Raw genomic sequence first — 23447 nt, 5'->3', positions numbered from 1 at the left:
AAACAGTTTTTGCAAAAACCTATGACATCATAGGAGGGTGGAATTACCTTAAAAGCGATACGCTGACATAAGTTGCATATTAGTACTATTGACCAGATCTGATGAAGATCAAAACAAGCAATAAAAATATACAGAATTTTCATGTCGTAAATTTTGAATTTACCGAGTGGCCGTAAATACAGGGGACATTCAAAATTTACAACATGCCAGACAACTTTATATGTTGTAGATCATAATGTCCGTGGTGAAGGCCGGCGTACTCGAGGGATCATCTGATTCTGAGGAGGAGGTCCACGTGTATAAACTCAAAATTCATGACACTGATGTCAAGGACGCCGGGGAATGGAGGGTCGAGGTCGCGGACAGATACGGTTCTACCTCCACGTCATGCAACCTTGCAATTCTCGGTAATGCGAGAAAGAAAAAGAGAAAGAGAGAGAAAAATTTTGAATGCATAATAGATGAAGCTACTAACTATGCATACTATAAAATTGATATTACTCAGTTTAACTTTTTATTTATATCTACTGTATTTTGTGTAAAAATAAATGTTTCATGATTTATGGCTCATTTTAATACCAGATGATCCAAAACCAAAACCATCAGTGACGTATGCGGGTAAAGTAGGCAAGGGGGATAAGTCTGACGATGAGGAAGTTCACCTGTACAAACTAAGGATTCACGACGCCCAGGCGACGGATGCCGGAAGATGGCGCTGTGAAGTTGAGGACAAGTATGGTTCCACGTCATCTTCCTGCAACTTGCTTCTTGGTGAGTTTTTTTTTTATTATTATTTTTTCTTCATAAATTTTGAAACAAATTCTAAACAGTAAGATTGTGAAGATGTACAGGCTCTAAGACTACATAGCCATTATAGGATTGTTCTGACCTACCTTATTACTTTTGTTTGCCAAAACAGGGATTTATATGCTGAAAGATTATACAATGATAGGCTTATAGGTTCCAGCTGGTCAAACATCTCTGCAAAAAAAAAAAAACAATTAAGGGATATAAATTAAGAATGTAAAATAAATAGATAAAGATTTAGTTAACAAAGTCATGTTAAATGATGTTCAGTGGGTCTTTGCCAATTATTGTAATTGTGTTTGTGCCAATAAAATATTTATATTTGTTAATTACCAGCAGAGACAGTTGTCTCCATCTGAGTGAAAAATTCTCAGAGAGAATTCAAACAACAAACAATGTTAGGCCATAATATGATAAAACATCTTTTTCTTCTTCCGATACAGTGCAGGGCCTTTGGGGCATCATCGCACTTTAACTTGCAAAATAAAGAGAAACAAGATGTGTTTGTGAAACACTATGCGCCCGGCGGCAACAACGTTCGAAAAAGCTATTTTTAGCATAAAGGTCACAGTCAAGGACAATGCCATTGACCTTGGTGTCATTTAAAAGAGCTTAATTAGTGGAGTATGCACACGAAATATGCAGGTCTCTATCTCCTTTGGTTCAAAATTTATGGCAAAAGTTCGAAAAAGCTATTTTTAGCATATAGGTCACAGTCAAGGTCACAAGGTCAATGACTTTGAAAGAGCTTAATTAGAGAAGTATGCATACTAAATATGAAGCCTCAATCTCTCGCGGTTCGAAAGTTATGGCGAAGATTAAAGTTGACAACAGACAGACAAATAGACAGACAAACAGCTAAACAGACAATGCATAAAAACACGAGGCAAATCCGCTATAATGCATTATAGACAGAGCCAAGTTTTCTACAATGCCAATAACAGATATTTTTTATCATATTCCGGAAAATCACGTTAGATTGATATTTGGTGAAGTATTGTAGGAATCAGAAGTTATATTAGAAATATTGCTATTTTATGTGAGTGTTCAAACAACGCGAATCATTTAAAAGGACAGACAATCAAATACGGAAATATTTTTAGTGATCGTGTACAGTTGACGTTTAGTTTACATAATTTATTTCCTGTGAATATTTTAAATATATTGCCGTGTTGGAAATACTCAAAAATTAAAACTAACTCATTTCTGGCGGTATCATGCTACGACGGAATCCTACACGGATTGAACTAAAACTTCAGGACATGCAAGAATACCATGACATGAAAAAGGAGAAAGAAAACGAGCAGACGAAACAGCGTTTATTGTCGGAACAGTGCCAAACTCCAACCACATCTGGCATCCATCCGATGTCTCACTTAGATAATCGAACAGTTCATGAACGTATTGGTTACGATCCCAAACCACTGCCACAACCCGAAAGAGCGCCTCTTCACTGAGTCAGCAAGGGAAATTTATTCCAGCTCTAGAGTGTTCATATTATGACCTAGACAAATCGCAGGTTTTTTTTTTTTTTGCTCGATTTAGTAGACTGTTGTTCATCGTGTTAATAGAATATCAGAGAGAAGTGTTGTCGGCGGTTTTATTGCTGTTAGACTTTATGACTGTGTTTATGGCAATTGGAGATACACAGATATTCAGAAAACATTGTATTTAAGGGCATTTACTTTTATGCGAGACATTGAACTGGTCATTGATCCATGTAGCCCTTGATTCATCTTTTGTTAGTTAAAAGCTGTTTTGTTGTTCTTTTAATCTTCTCAACCTTCTAGAAAGAAAGAATGCAAGTAGAATGTTCTTTTTTTTATTGTAATGAATACAGTTGTATATGTATAAGCAAACTAATTCAATGAATTTGTAAGGAAAATAAACTTTTTAAAATGTTACTCTTAATTTGCTTATATTTATATCCCCGCTTGAAAAGCTGGAGGGTATATAGTAATTGGGATGTCCGTGTGTATGTACGTCCATCTGTCTGTTACACTTTGGGGTACACATCTCTTATCTGCAACTCCTTTCATACCACTGAATGAAATTTGATGAGACTTTCACAGAATCTTTATTACATATTGCCATTGAGCGCCTCTTATTTTACTTTTTGATTCTACACATATTTTGGGTTTCCACAGCAAAACATAGACACTGCCATTATATTCATATTGGAGGCAGGGGGTATCTTTAAGTGAGCTCATTGCTCACAATACCTCTAGATATTTTTGCTATATATTTTATTAATATCATGATTTGTATTTATTATTTTCATTGCATATCATGTAGTCCATTGAACTGAGGATAAATTTTATTTACTTTTAGAGGATTTTGGTATCAAGTCCATTCTATCCCACGAACCCCAATCCCATCCAATTTAAAAGAGCATTTTTCTTTGCAAATGATCATGTCAATATTTTCAAAACGTTTAAACTTGTATTCTTTTTATATCAAGTTTAATTTAATTGGAAAATGCATTTGGATGTAAAAAAAAAAGTACCATGTTCTATTTCATTATTAAATCATCTTAAAGCAATATGAGCTGCATTTTTGAAAATTTTATTTTGCTCTCCAAATGTGTTATTATGATAAATTTGTATGTAACTTAAACCTTTATGATCAATTAGACTAAAATAAAGCAAAAGAAAGACTTCTATATACAATCCAATATAGTTTTATATAAGAAATCATTATTGTACAGGACGACAATAATATAATTTTGATTCAATTAAAGCTTATAAATAGCTCTTCAGTCACAAATACGAACAGCAGAAGTTTATTAATGTTATTTTTTTCTGTCATTGAAATAGTTATTTACAATTTTACAACAAAAAAATCCGACATAAAAGTTCATATTGCTTTAAGGAAAACTTGTCAAATGCCCTGTGACACAAATGAGATGCCACTAAATCATTAAAGAATGCAATACTCCCAGAAAGGGGGGGGGTTAATTTAAACCTATATTACACATACATTATTTTGCATTCTATATTCATTATTGAAAGTTCATGCATGTTTATTTTAAACCTAAAAATGATCATGTTTGGCTCATTATTGAAAGTAAACTGTTCATAAAATTAAGTAAGCCCTGAGTAAATAGTAGAACAATGAATTCCTTTTTAAATATCATAAGAGAAAAGGTGCATTTGAAATGGGTTTGAATTTTCATCTTTACGAGTTTTCAAACGTATGATTTTGCCTGAACTGTTGATATTCAGTTTTTAAAAATAATATACTTAAAAATTATATTGAGAAGGGAAAATATTTTTAATGAAATTTCTGAAATTTCTCAAAGATATATCAAATAATAGTACGTTGTGTATTCAAGTCAATAATATTTGCTGTGCGTTCATATTTTTACAAATATATAAGAGCTACAAAATGTTAGTATGTATTTGATAGAAAAGACTTAAAACTACTATACGTGCATGTGTTTCACAAAATCAGAGCACCACCAAAGAACAGAGAGCACCACCAAAGAACAGAGAGCACCACCATAGAACAGAGGGAACAAAATGATTTTACGCTAATAAAATTACAATGTATTTTGTTTACTAGTACATGTATACGATTTATTAGCCAAAACTCTATTTTGACATTAAATCTCACTTGGACTCGTAATATTAGACATCAGAAATGTATAGTTAACACGATTTCAGTGATATTCAAGAGGTTAAGTGTTTTCCTCCTAGATCCTTTGCTTTTTTACAGAAACATACAATCTGCCTCTGGACCAAAATTTGTGACCTTTCTGACCCATGCTCTTTCCAAGTAATACATGTGCAATCTGTCTCCAAACCTACGTTTGTGAAATTTTAGTCCTTGCTATTTGTATAGATCAGTAGAGTCTGTCCTTCTCCATCGTCGCAAACCACGGCAAAATTGTACGATCCTCTCCCATTCTGGCCGTGGTTGAACGAGGAGAGAATTCTTCGTAGCTCATTAAAATTTTGACCAATGCGAGTAAAGCATAGTCGGAAGATGAACTCTATCGCGACCTTTCAATATCCAATCGCAGTAAAGGAAATATTTCTTGTATACTGTTGACGTCAGTTGTTGATTTCGATTGCGATGGAAACAAAACTTGCCACTGACTGAATATGACGTCACAATGGAGAGGCGTAAATATTCAAGATTATGACACTTTTTGTGATCAAGCAGCCACGGGTAGGAGAGAGCTATATGCGGACTCCGGACCGTGGCTTGAGACAATGGTCCTTCTCTAGACTTTAGTTTGTGACTTTTCTGTAACTTGCTATTTGTATAGATCAGTAGAGTCTTTCCTTCTCTAGACTTTAGTTTGTGACTTTTCTGTACCTTGCTATTTGTATAGATCAGTAGAGTCTGCCCTTCTCTAGACTTTACTTTGTGACTTTTCTGTATACCTTGCTATTTGTATAGATCAGAAGAGTCTGTCCCTTGCTATATATTATTCGAGATCAGTAGAGTCTGCCCTTCTCTAGACTTAAGTTTGTGACCTTTCTGTCCCTTACTATTTTTATAGATCAGTAGAGACTGCCCTCCTCAAGACTTTAGTGTGTGACCTTTCTGTCCTTTGCTATTTTTATAGATCAGTAGAGTCTGCCCTCCTCAAGACTTTAGTGTGTGACCTTTCTGTCCTTTGCTATTTTTATAGATCAGTAGAGTCTGCCCTCCTCAAGACTTTAGTGTGTGACCTTTCTGTCCCTTACTATTTTTATAGATCAGTAGAGTCTGCCCTCCTCAAGACTTTAGTGTGTGACCTTTCTGTCCCTTACTATTTTTATAGATCAGTAGAGTCTGCCCTCCTCAAGACTTTAGTGTGTGACTTTTCTGTCCTTTGCTATTTTTATAGATCAGTAGAGTCTGCCCTCCTCAAGACTTTAGTGTGTGACCTTTCTGTCCTTTGCTATTTTTATAGATCAATTGAGTCTGCCCTCCTCCAGACGTAAGTCTGTGACTTTTCCTGCCCTTTACTATATTTGTACTTACGTACAATCTTCCTCCAATCCAAATTTCGTAACTTTTCAGTCCTTGCCATTTTCATAGATCCGTTCAGTCTGCCGTCCAAACCTATTATTTTTGTCCTTGTTTTTTATAGTCCCACAGAATCTGCCCTCCAATGCAAACTTTGTGACCTTTCTGTATTTGGTATTTTTTATCGATCCGTAAAGACCACCCTCTCCAGTCCTAATGATAAGTTTGTGACCTTTCAGTCCTTTGCTACTTTTGTAGACACGTACAATCTGCCCTCAAAACCTAAGTTTAATTGTGACTTTTCTATCCCTTGCCATATCTACAGATCCATAGAGTCTGCCATCCAAAACCAAACATTGTGACCTTTCTGTCCCTTGCTATTTGTATAGATCAGTAGAGTCTGTCCTTGCTATTTTAGTAGACCCGTTCTGTTTGCCCTATAAACCAAAATATGACCTAAACTTGTTACTTTTCTGTCCTTTGCAATTTTGCAGACCCATAAAGTCTGTCCTCCAGACTTAAGTTTGTTAAGTTTCTGTCCTCTTCTTTTTTAGACCCACAATATCTGTCCCCCCCCTCCCTGAGCTATGTTTGTGACATTTTCTGTCCTTTGCTTTTTTGTATCCCGTTCAGTCTTTCCTCCAGACCCAAGTTTTCACTTTTCTTTTCCTTGCTATTTTGTAGGCCCGTAAAGTCTGTCCTCCAGACATAGGTTTGTGACCTTTCTGTCCTTGTTATTTTTGTAGGCATGTAGTGTCTGGCTGCTAGACATAATTCTAAGACTTTATTTTGTCCTTGTTATTTTCGAAGACCGTAAGTTTGTGACCTCTCAGTCCTTTGCTATTTTTGTAGACCCGTACAATCTGCCTTCCAGACCTAAGTTTGTGACCTTTCTGAGGGACCAGCAGGTAGAGGAAGGATTCTGTGTCAAGTTCCAATGTATTGTCACCGGAAACCCCATCCCAAGGATCGAATGGTATCTTAAGTGCTATTTGATTTAACATATGACAACCTGAGATGAAAAAGATTTAAACACAATATTAATGTAATTTTAATTTTAGTTATATGTGGATTTCTTATGACTGGCAGTTGTATCCATTTATACTAAATTGTTAATAAAACCTCCCAGATGAAAATGAAATAAAATATGCGGTACAAATTTGTCAAATGGTCCATTGATATTACAGGTACAGGGACCTCGAGCCCATTGGAAAGTCCAGCTTTGTACACACGGCCTATCGAGGAGACGGCACAGCGTTCCTACAGTTGTTTTCGCCCGTAGCGGATCGAGACAGTGGAACATATCGTTGTGTGGCAAGGAATTCCGAAGGTTCCAGTTTTACCGAGGCGCTTCTCACCATTAGAAGTAGGAAATGATTACTAAACAATCAATATTTTAGTAAAAGTACAATATAGATTTCCTATACGTCATGTATATGAAATTAAGTCATCTCATTTTTCCTTAGGTGAATCTGACAAAAAATATACATGTATGTATAAATCTCACATCTATTTTTTTACAGAACAGATAACGAATGCAGACCTGAGGGACCAATTCTCAATCAGCCGGGCTCGGACAAGAAACGAGGAGCTGGCAAGCTTTACTGGACACCACCTCTCCAAGTTCGAAGCAGCTGAGCGGATGATGCTGAAGTCTGATCAGTATACTTTTGAGACGTCCCCTCACTTAAAGAAGTCAGAACTGTACCATTTAGATTCACAGTTCAAAGGTCATCGAAAATCTAATCTTTACAGTGCATTGGACATAAGGAGACAGAAAAAGTATGAATCACCAGGGTATGAAGACAACAACACGGACAGGATGAATATATATAATGTTGAAAACGACTACAAACCAAGAAAACGTTACGATGATGAAGATCTGAAAGGAAAAACGAGCAAATATGAACTTGAAAATGAATACAAAAACAAAAATACTGATCTTTTCACAACTGATTACAAATATGGGACAAAGAACGATCTCCTGCAAGAAATGGAGCTTCAGAGGAAGCTTGAGTCCAAGAAAATCTTCGACAGCCTGACAAAAAGAAAACCTCTCGACAAGGGAATTGAAAAATCTAGTGGTGTTGAAGATTTTAGCTACAAACCTAAATCGTCACGCAGAAGAACAGCATTTAGTGATGAGATTAATCCAGGTCTAAGTAAAAAGGCGATAGAATTAACAAGGAGTTGCTCCGTCGGTACAGGTGTTGATTTGAGAAGATCGAAATCTGTCTCTCTAAGCCGAGATGTATCCTCAAGACTCATCCTTGACGATAAGAAAGGATATTACACACTGCGACCAAGGCCAAAGTCGGTTGCCATGACGTACGATTTTTCCAAATATGAAAGTCGGCCTAAGTCAGCTAGTGTAACACGTGACTTTGCATCAAAATCCGGTTACGACTCGGACAGAGAGGAGAGTTTCCGGTCACCACGAACACGACCAAAGTCGGCATCTTTTTCACGAGATCTTGACAGCCCAAGGCGGACTAGGTCAGCTTCTCTAGCTCGGGATATCAGCGTTACGTCAGACAGAAAATTGGACGAGGACAAAGTTTTAGGAAAAAGAGATACTCGAGCCAGGTCATTGTCTGTGTCACGTGACACTGAGGAACTCATCCGTTCTGTACGAGAAAGCAGTGTTGGAAAATCAGAATTTGCAGATATTGAGGCATATAGAGCAGAACTACACAATAAACAAAAAGCAGACAAAAGTTCCAAAACAACATGCAAAAGAAAACAACATCGAAAAGATATCAAGTATCAGACCCTTACAAGACACTTTGCAGACGAGAATAAGCCAATCAAAGAAATTAATCCTGGGTTAAGTTTGAAAGCAAGAGAGATTGTTAACAGGCAGGGATATAGGTACAAAGTCGACAGAGATCTACTGAACATTTCTATGTCTAGAGGTAAACAATCGTCACGTCCATCTGAAGACACTGGGGATGAGGAACCAGTCCTGAATGAATACAAAAAGCCAGAAAAAAATGAACCAAATACGGATGGGGAAGAGATGTTATCAGACGAAGCATTCAAAAGAAAGATGTACCTTAAAAACCTGGATCAATTCATAAACAGAGCAAACAATTCCTTCTATGATATGGAAGACAGCGAAGTACCCTCATGGAGAAAAGAAAAATTACAAGACACTGGCTTTGATTACACCAAACACAGGGCAAGAAAGAACAAAATCGAGCTTTTCGACTTTGACGATATCCGAACGTCCAAACTCCCGGCCAGGCGCCAGCAACCAAAAAGAGCCCAGTCTGTAGGTCCGGAGTTGGAGACTAAAAATAAGATGTTAAATTCAATGTATGACAAGGAGAGACAAGCGCTTCTGAAGCTGGGGACCAACTGGGTACAGGATAAGCCGCTCTCGTTCATAGAAAGACTTAAAAGTAAGTCTTCCTTGGAGGGCAACAGTGTCCTCCTATCGTGTTTCGTCACCGGTAAAGAACCCTTCGTTGTTTTATGGTATCGGCGAGGGATTGCATTGTCAAGGGACGAAGAAGAAAATTTCCAAATCAGGGTAAATCTATAAGACTTTCTCACAATTTTTTGACGGTTATATGCAATCTTCATCCTTTCCAAATAAAATAATAACGAGGTAAATAAGCTTATAAGTAATTCATCTGGTCAACTATTTCGTAATTTACTTTTCAATCTGAAAAATCGTTAAAATGTGATCAAATTTTAGAGCAACGGAGGCTTCCTTAGCCTTGAGATCCCGGTCACCTCCACTTACGACACGGGCGAGTATATGGTGGAGGTCCGCAATGAGGAGGGGAAGATTAAATCCAACTGTTACCTCCAAGTGGAACGTACGTTTATAGACTTGTAGGAAGGTTTCCACACTTTAATTAGTGTTTGAAAATTGAATGAATTTAGTTATCAACCTCTCTTATAATTGTAGCCGTCTTTGATCCTCGTGTGGATTACAAACACCCCGAATTTATCGAGCCAATCCATTACGTCCACGTTAAAAAAGGACAAGCCGCTACATTCAGCTGTAAAGTGAAAGGTACCCCTGCTCCCTTTGTCAGATGGTAAGTCTAAAGTTTACAGGAACGTTTTTTTTGATAATTGCAGAATAAGTGATAAGTAAAATTAAGATAGCAGTAAATGGAATAATGACAAGTATCCTTATAGAAGCACGCGTAAAACCTTAATTTCAGCGTAAAGATTAGTAATAATATTATGTTTTTTGTAAACATTCTTACTGAACTATTTTCTAAATGAATGAAAGCTGAAGGAATATATTTCCCTTTAATGTAGGTTCAAGGATGGAATAGAACTCCAACATACTGACAGAATCGACATCCACCAAGGAGAGAAGGGACAGGCTTTTCTTTTGATTCATGACACTGAGGAATGTGATACAGGATTGTACAAGTGTGAGGCCCAGAGCATGGCAGGGCGCTGCCGAAGCATAGCAAAACTCCAGGTTTTAGGTATGCTACAAATTGACTATCGTAAAAATTGAAGCACCCATTTAATTAACATGGGTTTATGTTATAGATAACTAGATGTTGAAAACTAAAATAATAATAATAAATTATTTGGTTTTTTAGATTCTATGGCAGATGCATGTGATGAGGTATCCTGTAACATTGAAGTTGAGAGAATCATCAGCAGAACAAAAGATGCTAAAGGTATTGTAAGTGACGTACCAATCCAGAAACCAAGGGCCTGGAGAGCTGGTGTAGATTCAACTGAATCAATAGAACAACAGAAGGATAATGTGACCACAGAAAAGGCCGATGCCATAAAAGAGACGCCTCTGAAGTCATCCGAAATCCTGACAGTCCTGGACGAGACTTTAAAAGCTGGTAATGTTGCACAATCGACAGAAGTGGATATAAATCAAACCTCACCTGATAAATCTCTATCAAAACCTGAATCTTTTGAGTCTAAATTAACAATTCCTTTATCTCATGACCAGTCTTTATTTTCTTTAACACCAGTAACAATAAATGTTGACACTTCTTCTATTCCTTTAGTCGAAAGGTCTCTATTAACTGATGTCACAAACGATTCTAACAAACAAGCACCTGTAGATATTTCTGTGCCCAAATCTGAACAGACACAATCTTTAGCTGAAGCTGATCAACAAATAAAACGGGAATCAAAACAGCTCATGGCAGCTAATGCGGAGAATGTCAAGTATAATACACCTTCTGAAACAGATTCAGTAACAGTGTACGAAGTGCAATCTGATTCAAATGTTGTGCAGATCCCGTCAACTAATGTGTCTTCAACTGAAGTTGAACATCAAATTGATTATACCCTTCCTTCAGAAATTGATATTAAGTCCTTGGAACACGATTCTGGTACTGACAAAATCGAGAAAGCATCTGAAACAAGTGTTTCAGAAAGAGAGGTTAGTGTGAATTCGGAAAAATCATTAGAGGATGCTTCTGTAAAATCTGATGTTCATGGGAAGGGACCTGATGCTATATCTTTGGATGAAAAGGCTTCGGAAACTTTCGCCGATGTTTCAAAACCGTCCCAGGAAGGTGTTGATAGAATTGACACTGATGCGAAAGAAAAAGCAAGATCGAACATAGAGCAAATACCATTTGAGGATGCTTCATTAAAATCTGTTGTTCATGGGAAGGGACCTGATGCTACATCCATGGATGAAAAAGTTTCGGAAACTTTCGCCGATGCTTCAAAATCGTCTCAGGAAGATGTTGATAGAATTTACACTGATGCGAAAGAAAAAACAAGATCGAACATAGAGCAAATACCATTAGAGAATGCTTCAGTAAAGTCTGATGTTCATGGGAAGGGACCTGATGCTATATCCTTGGATGAAAAAGTTTCGGAAACTTTTGCCGATGCTTCAAAACCAACCCAGGCAGGTATTGATAGAATTGACGATGATGCAAAAGAAGAAACAAGGTCGAACACAGGGCAAATACCATTACAGGATGCTTTACTCAAATCTGATGTTCATGGGAAGGGACCTTTGTCCATGTATGATTCAGTTTCAGAAACCTTCGCTAATATTTCAAAACTGTCTCAGGAAGGTGTTGATAGAATTGACAATGATGCAAAAGAAGAAGCAAGATCAAACACAGAGGAAATGCCTTTCACCAAAACGACTAGCAAAAATAAGATGAATAGATCAATGAAAGGATCATATGAAGTACTTGGAGTCGACAACACAGAAGATCGCGTAGATATTGAGATGCAGATGGACATAAGCGAGAAGCAAGAACCAGCAAAATTGACTGCCAACGATATTAAACCTGTATCCACTGTCGATACTGCTCATTCAGAGGGATTCCAAATTACATCCTCAGTTGCTTCTACTGTTTCAGGACCAATGGAAGAGACCGTTAAAGCACATCCAGCAGTCCAAATGGGTCCTGCGGTACACGAGAATATTGAAAATATATTTGCAAAATCTGACGATGCACACATTTCGCTTTCAATGTCCCCTGAATCCGAAAACGTAGAATCTCTTACCACTCCCTTTGACCTTTCACATGCACAATCTAGTGACAAATACTCTCTGTCTTCAGAGCAAAGAGCACAAGAAGACACAACACTGCACACTGAGCACAGCACTAACAAAACTGATGACCAAAGTTTGTGTACTGAGGTCACTCAAGACATTTTGAATGCCAAGCAAGAAACTGAGTTTAAAGCAAATGAAAGAGATGACTCAATGTATAGTGATATATCATCTGCTAAAGATTTTAGTTTATCAGTTCCTGGTGAGTCAATTGTATAATACTATTGAATCATAATCAGAATTTTTTCTTCTGACATTCTTAAAACCAAAGTATTTACATTTTAAATATTTATTATCTATGTAGCACAAAGAGTGTCGTCACCTATAGAAAAGAAAGTAAAAACCTCTGAAGTAGAAGGCATTGAAAAACCGGCATCACCCAGCATAACACCAATTGTTCAAAAGTCTGAAAAAGAAGAATCAAAAACTGACGTTATCGATGGACAAAAAGCTGTTTCTGAAGAAACTACTCCTCCTGAGATCAAGGAATCGGTAGAAAAGATAGAGAAGGTACAAGAGAAGGTCGATGCTGAAAAACCTGCGGCAGAGGTAGAGAAAGTGGATGTGGAGAAAGCATTGGAAGAGGAAGGACAAGCCCCTGCAGTGGCAGAGAAGTCTCAAGAAGAGAAAGAGAAAACAGACCTACGGGAAGAACAGAAGGAAACTGAAACAAAAGAAGCATCAGAGACTGTGAAAGAACCAGTTGAGACACAGGAAGCCGCACCAAAAGAAGAGGAAAGAGAGCCTCAACCACCAACCTTTGTCAAAAATCTACCAAACAAATTGGATTTAAAAGATGGAGATGATTTGCTTCTTCAGTGCATCACTGATGGACTACCAAAACCAGAAGGTATGATTGTAATTGTGATCATATCTAAGATGAAAGATGACATGCATAATTTTTCGGAGAATAGTGGGTTTTATAAGCTATTTAACGTGATTTCATGATTTTTTTTTCAAGTTATTTGGATGCACGAAAATAAACCAATCGAGGCCAGTGAAAATATTTTCATAAAAGATTCTCACGATGTCCACGCTTTGGAGATCAAGAAGGTTAATCACAAAGTAAACTCAGGTGTGTACATGGCTAAACTCGTAGGAGGATCAAGCTCGGGAGAACAGGAGGAGGTGGTGTCAAGATGTAAAGTGTCTATCTTGACAACGGCTTCAATAGAGGAAAGCACAGGACCTGATGAGGAGGACATCAAGGAAAGAGATCTTTTACCCCTGGTGGAAAAACAGATATCTACTGAGCAAGAAGAACTGAAGTTACAAATACCGCCCAGGTAAGAATATGAAATAATAAAATTGTGTCATAAGATGACATTAATGTGGGTTTATAAAACACTAGTATAATATTCTAAAAACTTAAAAGTGTTAATATACTAGTCGTTATGACAATACATTATATTGTTTTATTATAACTTAAACAACTTTTCCAAGCTAATCACCTTTATCAAATCAAATTTGACATCTAGGCATCGCAGAAATATTGCAAGCCTTGAAGTTTGTAATGTTGTTTGGATTTTTATATATCCAGAGTCAAAGTTGTATTGACAGATTTTAATATAGTATTTTGCTCTGCCTTTTTCAAAGTTGCTCATGGATTTTGAACTTTTTTCTTTGAAGTGTTGACCTCCAAGAAGTATGCGAAGAAGGACAATCGGATGCTGACAAAATGCACATTCCAATGGTTTCCCCAACAGGGGTACATTGTAAGCATTGTATTTTCCCCAATATCTATTGCACAAATATGGAATATGATGGCTCATTATTATGACTCATCCTTGATAATGAGCACAAATATTGCATTAATATGAAAAGCAGTTCCGATATTGTAATCTTCTTTTATACACTGGTAGTATATTTACAATAAATGATATCAATAAAATGTTCTAAGGATATATACCAACCTAAATGTGTTGAACTTTAAACAGGCCATTCCAGTCCTCTTGATAAGGCCGAGAAAGGTATCAAGTTTAACACTCCACCATTCCCCAACATCCTCCTCTCAAGCGTATTTACCTCGTAGTTATAGTTTTTGGTTTCCTCTTTCCAGCCATGGTTCTTGTAGACTGTTTTTGAATCACTCTATTTACCCATAAACAAATTAAATACTTTGTGTACTTTGAGAATTGGTGATCTTTTCTTGGTTGTCTGACAATAGAAAATTATCATTTCCTATCCTCTCCATGTAAATATTCTCTTTCCTGATATTGTTATTTCCAGATTTCAGTGGTGTGTATTTTTGTGGACATTCGATTTTAAATAAAGTGTACATTGTTTTCGATAAATACATATACTCTTTCTTTTGATGTTTTTCCTTGATGATTTATCCCTTCACATGTTTTATACTTCCGCCTTTTTTACACTTTGACGCTTTTTAAATATTTCATAAAAGTCTCTTATTTTAATGAATTTGAACTTAAAAGAAAAAAAAAATTAATACGAATTACAAACACATGCAAACACATTTTGTTTGGATAGAGGAGGAATTACCCGCTTCTCAGACCAGTCCTCACTTTAGCCAAGCTTTGGATGAAGAGTTGTATCCCTTAGAGAGAGATGAAAACGTTAGAATCCAATGTGTGGTGGCAGGGGAGCCGTGTCCAAAGATAGTATGGTCAGTATAATCTCCCATTTGTCTCTATTTTAAATACTGCAGAAGTACTTTTATCCACGTAGTATTAATTTACGCTATGTACGCGGACACAAACTTTCCGCGGAAATGTCCCATTGGACTCGATATACATGTAAGGCAGATACTGAGAATCTAGGAAATCCGCGTAATTTTTTACCAGCGAATTAAAAAGAAATAGAGATTCCGCGGGATTTTGACCCCGTGGAAAAAAGTACGTCTACAGTATTAGACATGTACTATTAATTTAATTGATCAAACGTTTTTGGAATTATACTTGTATATGAGTTGCTTCTTGTCCATTCCTCGAAACCAAATCTTTTATATCATGGAAAATGCTAAATCTATATAAGTCATTTCATTGACAGGTTTGAGTTTTCACTGAATTTGCATTTGCAAAGTTTTCACTGAATTTGCCGTTTTTAGACGATCGTCGATGTGTTGGTATATAATTACCATTCTCCCACTTTCAATATCTTCCATTACCGTCAGGTTCAAAGATGGTGTTAAACTGGAGCAGTCCAGTCGAGTCCGTCTGGAATGGGATCCAGATACCCGGATTGCTAGTGTGCTTCTAAAGAGACTTCACATTTTGGATACCGGAGAGTACGAATGTATCGTGTATGGGGAGAATGGAAGTTATAGCACCAAAACAACTCTCCATGTGAAAGGTAGTAGAAGGCATAAGAAGAATACATTTGTAACATTTTCTTATGTTTTGTTAAGAAGCTATGAACAAAGCACATCTTGGGTTATGTAGATTCCAATACTGTTTCTGATTTTAAAAAAAATTGCCCTGAAATTATTTCTCGCACACATGTGAAAAGCCTTTTTAAATCTTTGATAGCCCTTGAGATGCAGAAAGTTGAGACTATAGATCGGGATGAACCTCCAGAAAATGTTCCACCCAAGTTCTTCCTGTCTCTGAAGGATAAAAAAGTATTTCAAGGAAAAGGTACGAGTTTGGATTGTGTCGTAAAGGGCAATCCAGAACCGGAAGTGAAATGGCTAAGACACGGAAAGGAGATTGTTTCTAGACACGGAAAGTACAAGATCACAGTAAGTTATTGTGTTTTTTTGTTAAAAGAAAACAATTCCAATAAAATTGTCAGATATTATAAACAGTTTTGTTTAAACAAAAAAATTATTTTACGATATTTATATGTCGACTCGATATGTTCAGGTAAACTCAAAGTGAAAGAAATGTTTGAGTCTGTCACATTTACTTAATCTCTGGATGTTTTACTGTTTATAGACGATACTGAGCAACTAATAAGTAAATTGCATGACGAGAAGAATGACTTTATTTTTCCCATCGTCAATTTTCCATATTTATGTAGCAGCATTTCATAATCTCTTGAACATGGTGTACATATATCTCCCAACGGACTCGATTACTAGTATGATCTAAGTGCGATTATTTTCTAAACCAATGCAAGCTACTGAAGAATAAGCTCAACAATGACTTTTTTTTAAACATTAGTTGTTCTGCTGTATTTTATTTGACTTTTTCTACCTGATCATACATAGGGTTTATAACAGGTGTGACCAATGACAAGGGATGTTTAGTACCCCTTGCTACCTGATCCCACCGCTGTTGTTTTCTGTGATCCGTGTGTTTGTCCTATTCACACTGCGGAATATTTACTTACATTACGAGATTTAACTGATCTCTGTTCATTATCTTCACGTTTCATGTTTTAGAACTTGAACCAGCAGCACAGTCTGACTATTGAGGATTTTAAGAAATCAGACGAGGGCTGCTACACTGTGGAGGCCACAAGCGAGTCAGGCTGCTGTTCTTCTAGTGCTTATCTTACCATGGAGGGTATGTCAGTAATATTTATCGTCAATTATAATAATTGCGGATTAATTTCAAACTGACGAATAGCAAATAAAAGATGACGCGAATAATATTTGATTTACAGTATTTTCGTTTCATTTCCTATTGAATCGTTCGCTACTGCTTGTGTTTCAGCTGTGGTGGAGGAGGTTGACACCGCTAAACTAGAAAATTCAGCTCCAGAATTCACGAGCAAAATGGAGGGAATTATGGCACCTGTCGGTGGAGTCGTGACGTTTAAGTGTTCTGCTTCCGGATATCCTGTACCTAAATTCAAATGGCGAGTTTATCCTTTTTCATTCATATATACACATGCATCATACATAACTCTCTCTCTCTCTCATTTAAAGTCATAATTTCGTAAATCCCATGGTCGTTACTATGACCTTGTCACCAAATACAATCAACCATCAAGTCAAATGCTGACTGGGGTTTTTCATACTAATTATAAGGCCATTATTTACACACCGAGTTGTCGACAAACTTGTCCTTTATTTCCCGATCGTGACAACTAACACACAGCGTGTGTGACCCGTCGGGAGGAGATGATCACTCGGGAGGAGATGATCACTTCTCCATGGCACCTGTTCCCACCTCTCATGTATTAGAGGTCCGCGTTTGCTCTGCTCCTAATTTGTATTATTTAATGCACTTTTGAGCTCGAATACCATTCTTTTTCTCACTTCATTTCACGCACACAAAATGTTTAAAAATTTATAATAAATGATTTTTTTTCTTCTAAAATCAGGCAGAAAGATATGCTAGATCTTTACCAGTCCAAGAGAATAACAATTGACAACGTTCCAGGAGAGACAACTTTAACTATTAATGACGTCAGTCGACGTGATGGTGGAATGTACGTGTGTGTCGCTAAAAACACCCTAGGGAGAAGCAAGCAAACAGCAAAACTTATTGTCAGCGGTCTGTCATATATTTCTTTTTGGGCATAGATTTTTTTTAATTTTCCTATTTCATAATTTAAATATTTTTATTGAATGCAAGCAATATCAACGTTTGAAAACAAAAGTATTTATATTTTTTTATTTGTAGAGGATTGTAAGGAGACCAGGCGCCTAAGCATCTCTGGGGAGGTGGACAAATCAGAGGAACCAGCTATACCACAAAGTGAGTCTACTGACTCTGTTAAAGACACTGCTGAGAAATCTTTAGAACCATTAGCGGAAGGTAAAGAGGAGCCAGTTGAAGCAGAAGAAGTTGCAGGGGCAAAGGAGGAAGTTCGTGAAGCTACTGTGAAGCCAGACGATGAAAAAGCTCCAGTCGAGGACACTTCAATGAAAGAGAAACCAACAGAGTTGGAGGAGGCAGTAGTAGAAGTGTCGTCTGCTAAGGAGAATGCAACAGCTGAAAAGGAAGTTGTTGTTCCCGAAAAGTTGACGGCTGCAGAGAAAACTGATATTGAAGAAAAAACAGCAGTTGCTGAAGAAAAAGCAGCAACTCAGGTACCAGAGGAAAAGATGTTGTCCACACCAAAGACAATGGAATCTGCCGAAGAAGTCTCTTTGACAGAAAATGTTGCCTTTGCTTCTGTAGAAAATGCTGCTATGATGAAAAAAGAAGTTGCGGAAAAACAGGAAAAAGCAGAAGAAACCTCCTCAATCCAACAAATAAAACACGATGAGAATCAAGCTGAAACGGCATTAAAATCTGAAAAGAAATCTGAAGAGAAGAAATCCGAGGATAAGTTTGATACTGCAAAGGCTGATTCTGCTGTTTCTGCTAACTTAAAAGAGGCAAAAGCCTCTGAAGAAAAAGAAGTTGCGGAAAAACAGGAAAAAGCGGAAGAAACCTCCTCAATCCAACAAATAAAACACGATGAGAATCAAGCTGAAACTTCATTAAAATCTGAAAAGAAATCTGAAGAGAAGAAATCTGAGGATAAGTTTGATACTGCAAAGGCTGATTCTGCTGTATCTGCTAACTTAAAAGAGGCAAAAGCCTCTGAGGAAAAAGAAGTGACTGAAGTGAATGAAATATCTGAGGGTAAGGTTGTACAAAAGGAAGTGGACACTGACAAAAGTTCTAAAACATCTCCAAAGACTGCAGACGAAAGCGAACTTGATATCGATCACCTAGTACAACAAGCAGAAACAATTTTAGCTGAATCTGATTCAACGAAAACTGAAAAGAATGACTTATCTTTCGAAGAAGTTTTGGCCAAGTCTGTCATGGAAGAATCAGTCGCAGAGGCAGCCAGTGAAATGGAAAAAATCAATAGAAGTAAAAAACGTAAACTATCAAAAACGAAACGTCGCTCCCAGAGCTTAGACTCGGAGGAGGCATCCAGTGTCAAGGATTCAGTAGAGGGAGCGGAATCAGAAAGTAAAGAGGCTGGTGTATCAACGAAAACAGTCACTGAGACAACGGAATCTGCTGTTCAGAAAGGAGGCACGTCATTGCAGAGTGCAGCAAAAAGCAAGAGTGTCTCTTTTGAAGAAGTAGTGGAGATTTCTGGTGCTGACACTGTTGACTCTGGTGCGATATCAATGCAAGCCTCGACGTCAAAGGTGTCTGTGTCCAAAACAAAATCATCTCGAGTGGAAAGTCACACGAAATCTGTTGAAGGAAATGTTGAAGTTAAATCAGTAAAGGAATTAAAAACAAGCGGGAAAGAGAAAGCCTCTGAGTCGGTTATAGCAGCTGAAGCTAGCGAATCTGCTTCCACAACCGTACGAGAAACCAGACAATGTAAGGCTGTATCCATGAGCTATACTCTACTTGGCATAATAAAGAATAAGAGTAAAAGAATAAGACTAGGCATAATACAACTTTTGCAATCTACTGCATGTGTTTTTGTTTTATTACCATGTTTATTCAGAAATATTTTAAATATACAAATTTCTTTTTTTTTTGGCAGTGGACAGGTTGATGTCCATGGAGGACGTTAAAGAAATACTTGATGTGGATACCTTGAAAATGAATGAAACAAGGTTTGTTGCCTTGAAATTTACCGCTAAATTTGACGTTTTTGGTGAGGATTATTTAGGGAATCACTGCCTAGTTAGTAGAGTATGCCAGAGCATCAACAATAGTTGGAAAAGTGGGATAATTTGGGCGAAACCCGTTATGCATACTAGTATATTATCCCACGTTTCCAACTATCGTTGATGCCTCTGGCATACTCTTTTAACTAGAAAGTGATTATAAGTCCTTATAATTCCATTTCCTTGTGAGATAAATTTGTAAATTTTAATCTTAAAATTTAGACTAATAGATGTAAATTACATGAGGCCTCCCATGTCAATTTCAATAGTAGTCCCTGCCCACTGACGTCAAACGCAAAGACAGTCACATGAGAATTACATGAAAATTAGACCTCCTTAACGTCCAACACAAAGATAGACGCACGAGATTTACATGCATATTGTTTTATGATCTTGAATACTGTTCGTTATCTCATGGGTTTCATGAATGCTGGATACCTTCATATAGAAATAAAACACTTGTAGCTCAATACTTTATAAAACGTGATAACATGTGCCATTTGTCCATCATTAATTCTTGGCATCATTATGATAACGAAATATTCATATACTGTATTGACAGTACATGTATCGATATTTGCTATGAATTTCCTAGGGAGGCTATAGTGGAGCAGAAGACAGCAAGTGGACGGACCCAGGTCCTGGAAGTGAGTGCCAGGCGCGTGTCTAAACAGCTGTCTCTGGAAGAGCAGGTGGCCACCGCCACACACCAGCATCACCTTCACCACCCTCCGGAAATCATAGTCCCTCCCCAGAATCAGTTCGTCAGTCTCCACAGTGAGATAGAGCTCACCGTCAAAGTCCGCGCAGCTCATGGCGCCAAAATTAGCTGGTTCCATGACGGACAGGAAGTGGCAGTGACTGGTAGGTTTCATCATCCACTCTGATGGGTTTTTTTAATATCCCTTACCTTTTTAATTTAATTTATATAATATGTATTCAGGATTGGGATGAATTTGTAATGAGACTATTTTTTAAAGTAATATTTGGAAGTTAAACTGTTACTTAATTGTATTCTTGTTAACAACTTTATAAGCCAATTGGACTACGTTATAATTGTGAATTGTGCATTATTTGTGATCATTTAATTTGAGAACGATAAACATGATAAAATCACATACAATTTTTTTCTCTCCCTGTGTGACATGTGCACTTGCACTGAAATATAATTAACCTTGATTGGTTGCTTTTTCACACGCTATCCTTTAATTTAAGACAAACTTTTAGAGGATATATTTGGTAAATATACATTTTTCCACTTCTGGATTGTTGCTTTGCTTGTGTGAAGTACTACGTATTCATTAAGCCAATCATGCGGCATTTCTTTTTGCTGTTTGGCTTTTTGTGGGTTTTGCTTAGAAAGTCTTTACGATCATGGAATTCCTAAATGATCTATGGACTTTACTTTCGGGGATGATTTTTGATTCAGTAAAAGTACTTTACTTTTATATTAAGAAATCTCAGCAAGACATGTGCAGAGGAAATGTATTAGACTTTAATGAGTGAAGAGTATTACTTACGTTGAGCGTATACATTAAGACAAGAAAAAAAACGAGATTCAGAAATGGTAGATAAGTGATACACCAGTATACATTTTGAGTTGAAAACGCTTGAGCGATGATGGAAACAACTATATCCGCTTTTCTGTTTGTTACTTTGGTTATACTGGTTTTTTTCTGCACTTGTAAAATGTCTAGCTATTTTTTCTTATCAATATATAATTTCAGAACAAGTGCATGACTGTGTATTTAAATCTCATAAGAAATTAAATGAGATATTACTTCTTTTTTTTTTTTTAAATAAAAAGTACTTGAAGTTTGTTCTATTATGTATGGCTTTTCATGTTCCGCTTTCAGTGGTTTTGCCCGCTGGAGGGTGGGGCCGGTTTCAATTTAATTCCCTCCTTTTCAATCAAAATGTATATACTATATATCTTCAACTGTCGTGTATTAAGAAATTTTTATCAGGCCTACTTAAAAAATGGAAATTTTCAGGGGGATAATCATATTTTAACATCCCTTCTTTCTTTTAAAATTAGAACTTGGATCCACAACTGCCAGTCTGGTAAATGTTAACCTTACCGGTTGGTTTTTTTTTTAGCTAAAGCAGTTGTGATGTTCATAAGTCCACCTTTTTTGCTATTCAATACTTACACGTGGTTTGTTTATATTACAGGAGAACATTACGAAATGACGGATACCGAGGTACCAGAAAAGGAATAAGGATCCATTCCTCATTTTAACCATATAAAGTATAAACAAGGATAACCAGAAGTACTCCACCAGATAAAACATCTGTCCATATGTTCAGGCATGGGCGACGTGACAGTTTTCCTGTGGTGTTCAAAATGAAATGGAGTTTGTAACATTTTTAGAGTAAAATCTCTTCAGCATTTCATTACAAGGGCATGTACTTGATATAAGTCTCAGGTCCCCTAATTAATGATAGATTTTAATTGGCCAAGGCATGTTATCATATGGTGTGAAAGTGAGTGGATTTTTGTGTCGGTAATTTTTTTTCGAGCCATGTTCTTTTTGCAAGTATTTCAGCTAGTACATGTATATATGATGCTTCAAGCTGGTAAACTCACACCAATAAAAAAAAATTATGAAAAAAAAATTGAAAACCATTTTGCTACCTTTGTCATTCCATGTTTGTGTTTGTTTAATCGTAGCATCCAATCAATTATCACTCCTCCTTTTATGTAAACAAGTTTGTATCCAGATTAGTTGGTGCTTAAACCGATGGTTTTACATTACTTAGGGTTAAATATCATAATGCAAAATATGATGTTCAACCAAGCTTCTGTGTATAAAGCAAATTACGTTGATGACAAAGTACTGTGCCCAGTTTCGTAATTTTACAATAAATGGGGTAAAGTATTGTGTTGATTTCTATTAATAATCATAATGCTGAGAATTATACAGCTCGGATTTTTGCTTGTTTTATTAAAGACAATAAAAGGATTGTATTTTATTCTGTTGAATTCCTTGTTCATATATTTGTGATACTTTTTTTCCAAGACTGTGATCCAAATACTTGACTGTTAGGAGTGAATATCCAATAAAAATTGAAAAACCCATCGTGTGTATTGTACATCATAGCACCTTATATTACTGGAATAATACAGCAGCTTAATTTACTGGAATTTACATTCATTTTCCATATCCCCACTTCCTTTTACAGGCTTTGATATTCCTTAGAACGGTAAGTTTGATATGTCTGACATCTGTATTCTTTCCCTTAAAATACACAACCCATGACAAGAAAATTTCTGCTTCGTTTCCTCTTCCAATATCACAATCTAAAGCCAGGGGGAAGTAAACCACTTCACTGTTGGCATCTGTTCATTACAGGCAAGTATGTTTTCTGTAAATTCTAGTTCTACAAGTGAAAACACCTGACCAAAATCATACCAAAACAATCCTAACACTGTATCTTCAAATGCAATATAAGGCTTTTGTAAATTAGTACTAAAAGCATCAACCAGAAGTCTCTGTCGAGACTGTAGCTCTACTGGTTTATACTTAAAACAAAGGAAGAGAAAAGTAGCAGTTGCGACCTGAAACTTTAAAAACAGGAATTAATAGAACTAGAACTGTCCAAACGGGACAAAATACCCCCCACTGGGTTTTTCAGAAGTAAGTTCTTCCATAATAAAGATAT

General features: G+C 36.7%; 1 protein-coding gene across 3 annotated transcripts; it reads left to right on the top strand.

The window, feature by feature from the left end:
• Nucleotides 1–220: 220 nt before the first annotated feature.
• On the top strand, nucleotides 221–22863 carry LOC134262502 (muscle M-line assembly protein unc-89-like). 3 transcript variants are annotated; one of them, XM_062744898.1, is made up of 24 exons: nucleotides 221–407; nucleotides 583–771; nucleotides 6622–6745; nucleotides 6957–7135; nucleotides 7293–9304; nucleotides 9473–9596; nucleotides 9689–9821; nucleotides 10051–10226; nucleotides 10347–12500; nucleotides 12603–13148; nucleotides 13260–13584; nucleotides 13928–14013; nucleotides 14236–14268; nucleotides 14786–14921; nucleotides 15429–15607; nucleotides 15784–15995; nucleotides 16641–16764; nucleotides 16915–17059; nucleotides 17528–17700; nucleotides 17830–19485; nucleotides 19655–19727; nucleotides 20377–20645; nucleotides 20997–21020; nucleotides 21957–22863. In XM_062744898.1, the coding sequence occupies exons 1-24, from the start codon at nucleotides 236–238 to the stop codon at nucleotides 22001–22003; spliced, it is 9291 nt and encodes a 3096-aa protein (XP_062600882.1). In that variant the 5' UTR covers nucleotides 221–235; the 3' UTR covers nucleotides 22004–22863. The 3 variants fall into 3 exon arrangements, with proteins under 3 accessions (XP_062600882.1, XP_062600881.1, XP_062600884.1); XM_062744897.1 differs by having other exon boundaries at nucleotides 16915–17063; nucleotides 17532–17700; XM_062744900.1 differs by lacking the exon at nucleotides 20997–21020.
• The last annotated feature ends 584 nt before the right edge of the window (nucleotides 22864–23447 follow it).

This window comes from Saccostrea cucullata, unplaced genomic scaffold, assembly GCF_032062105.1.
Source record: "Saccostrea cucullata isolate Sc308-1 unplaced genomic scaffold, CSIRO_AGI_Scuc_v1 ctg379, whole genome shotgun sequence".
In the NCBI taxonomy this organism is placed as follows: Eukaryota; Metazoa; Mollusca; class Bivalvia; order Ostreida; family Ostreidae; genus Saccostrea; species Saccostrea cuccullata.
This window is presented reverse-complemented; position numbering and strand designations above follow the sequence as displayed.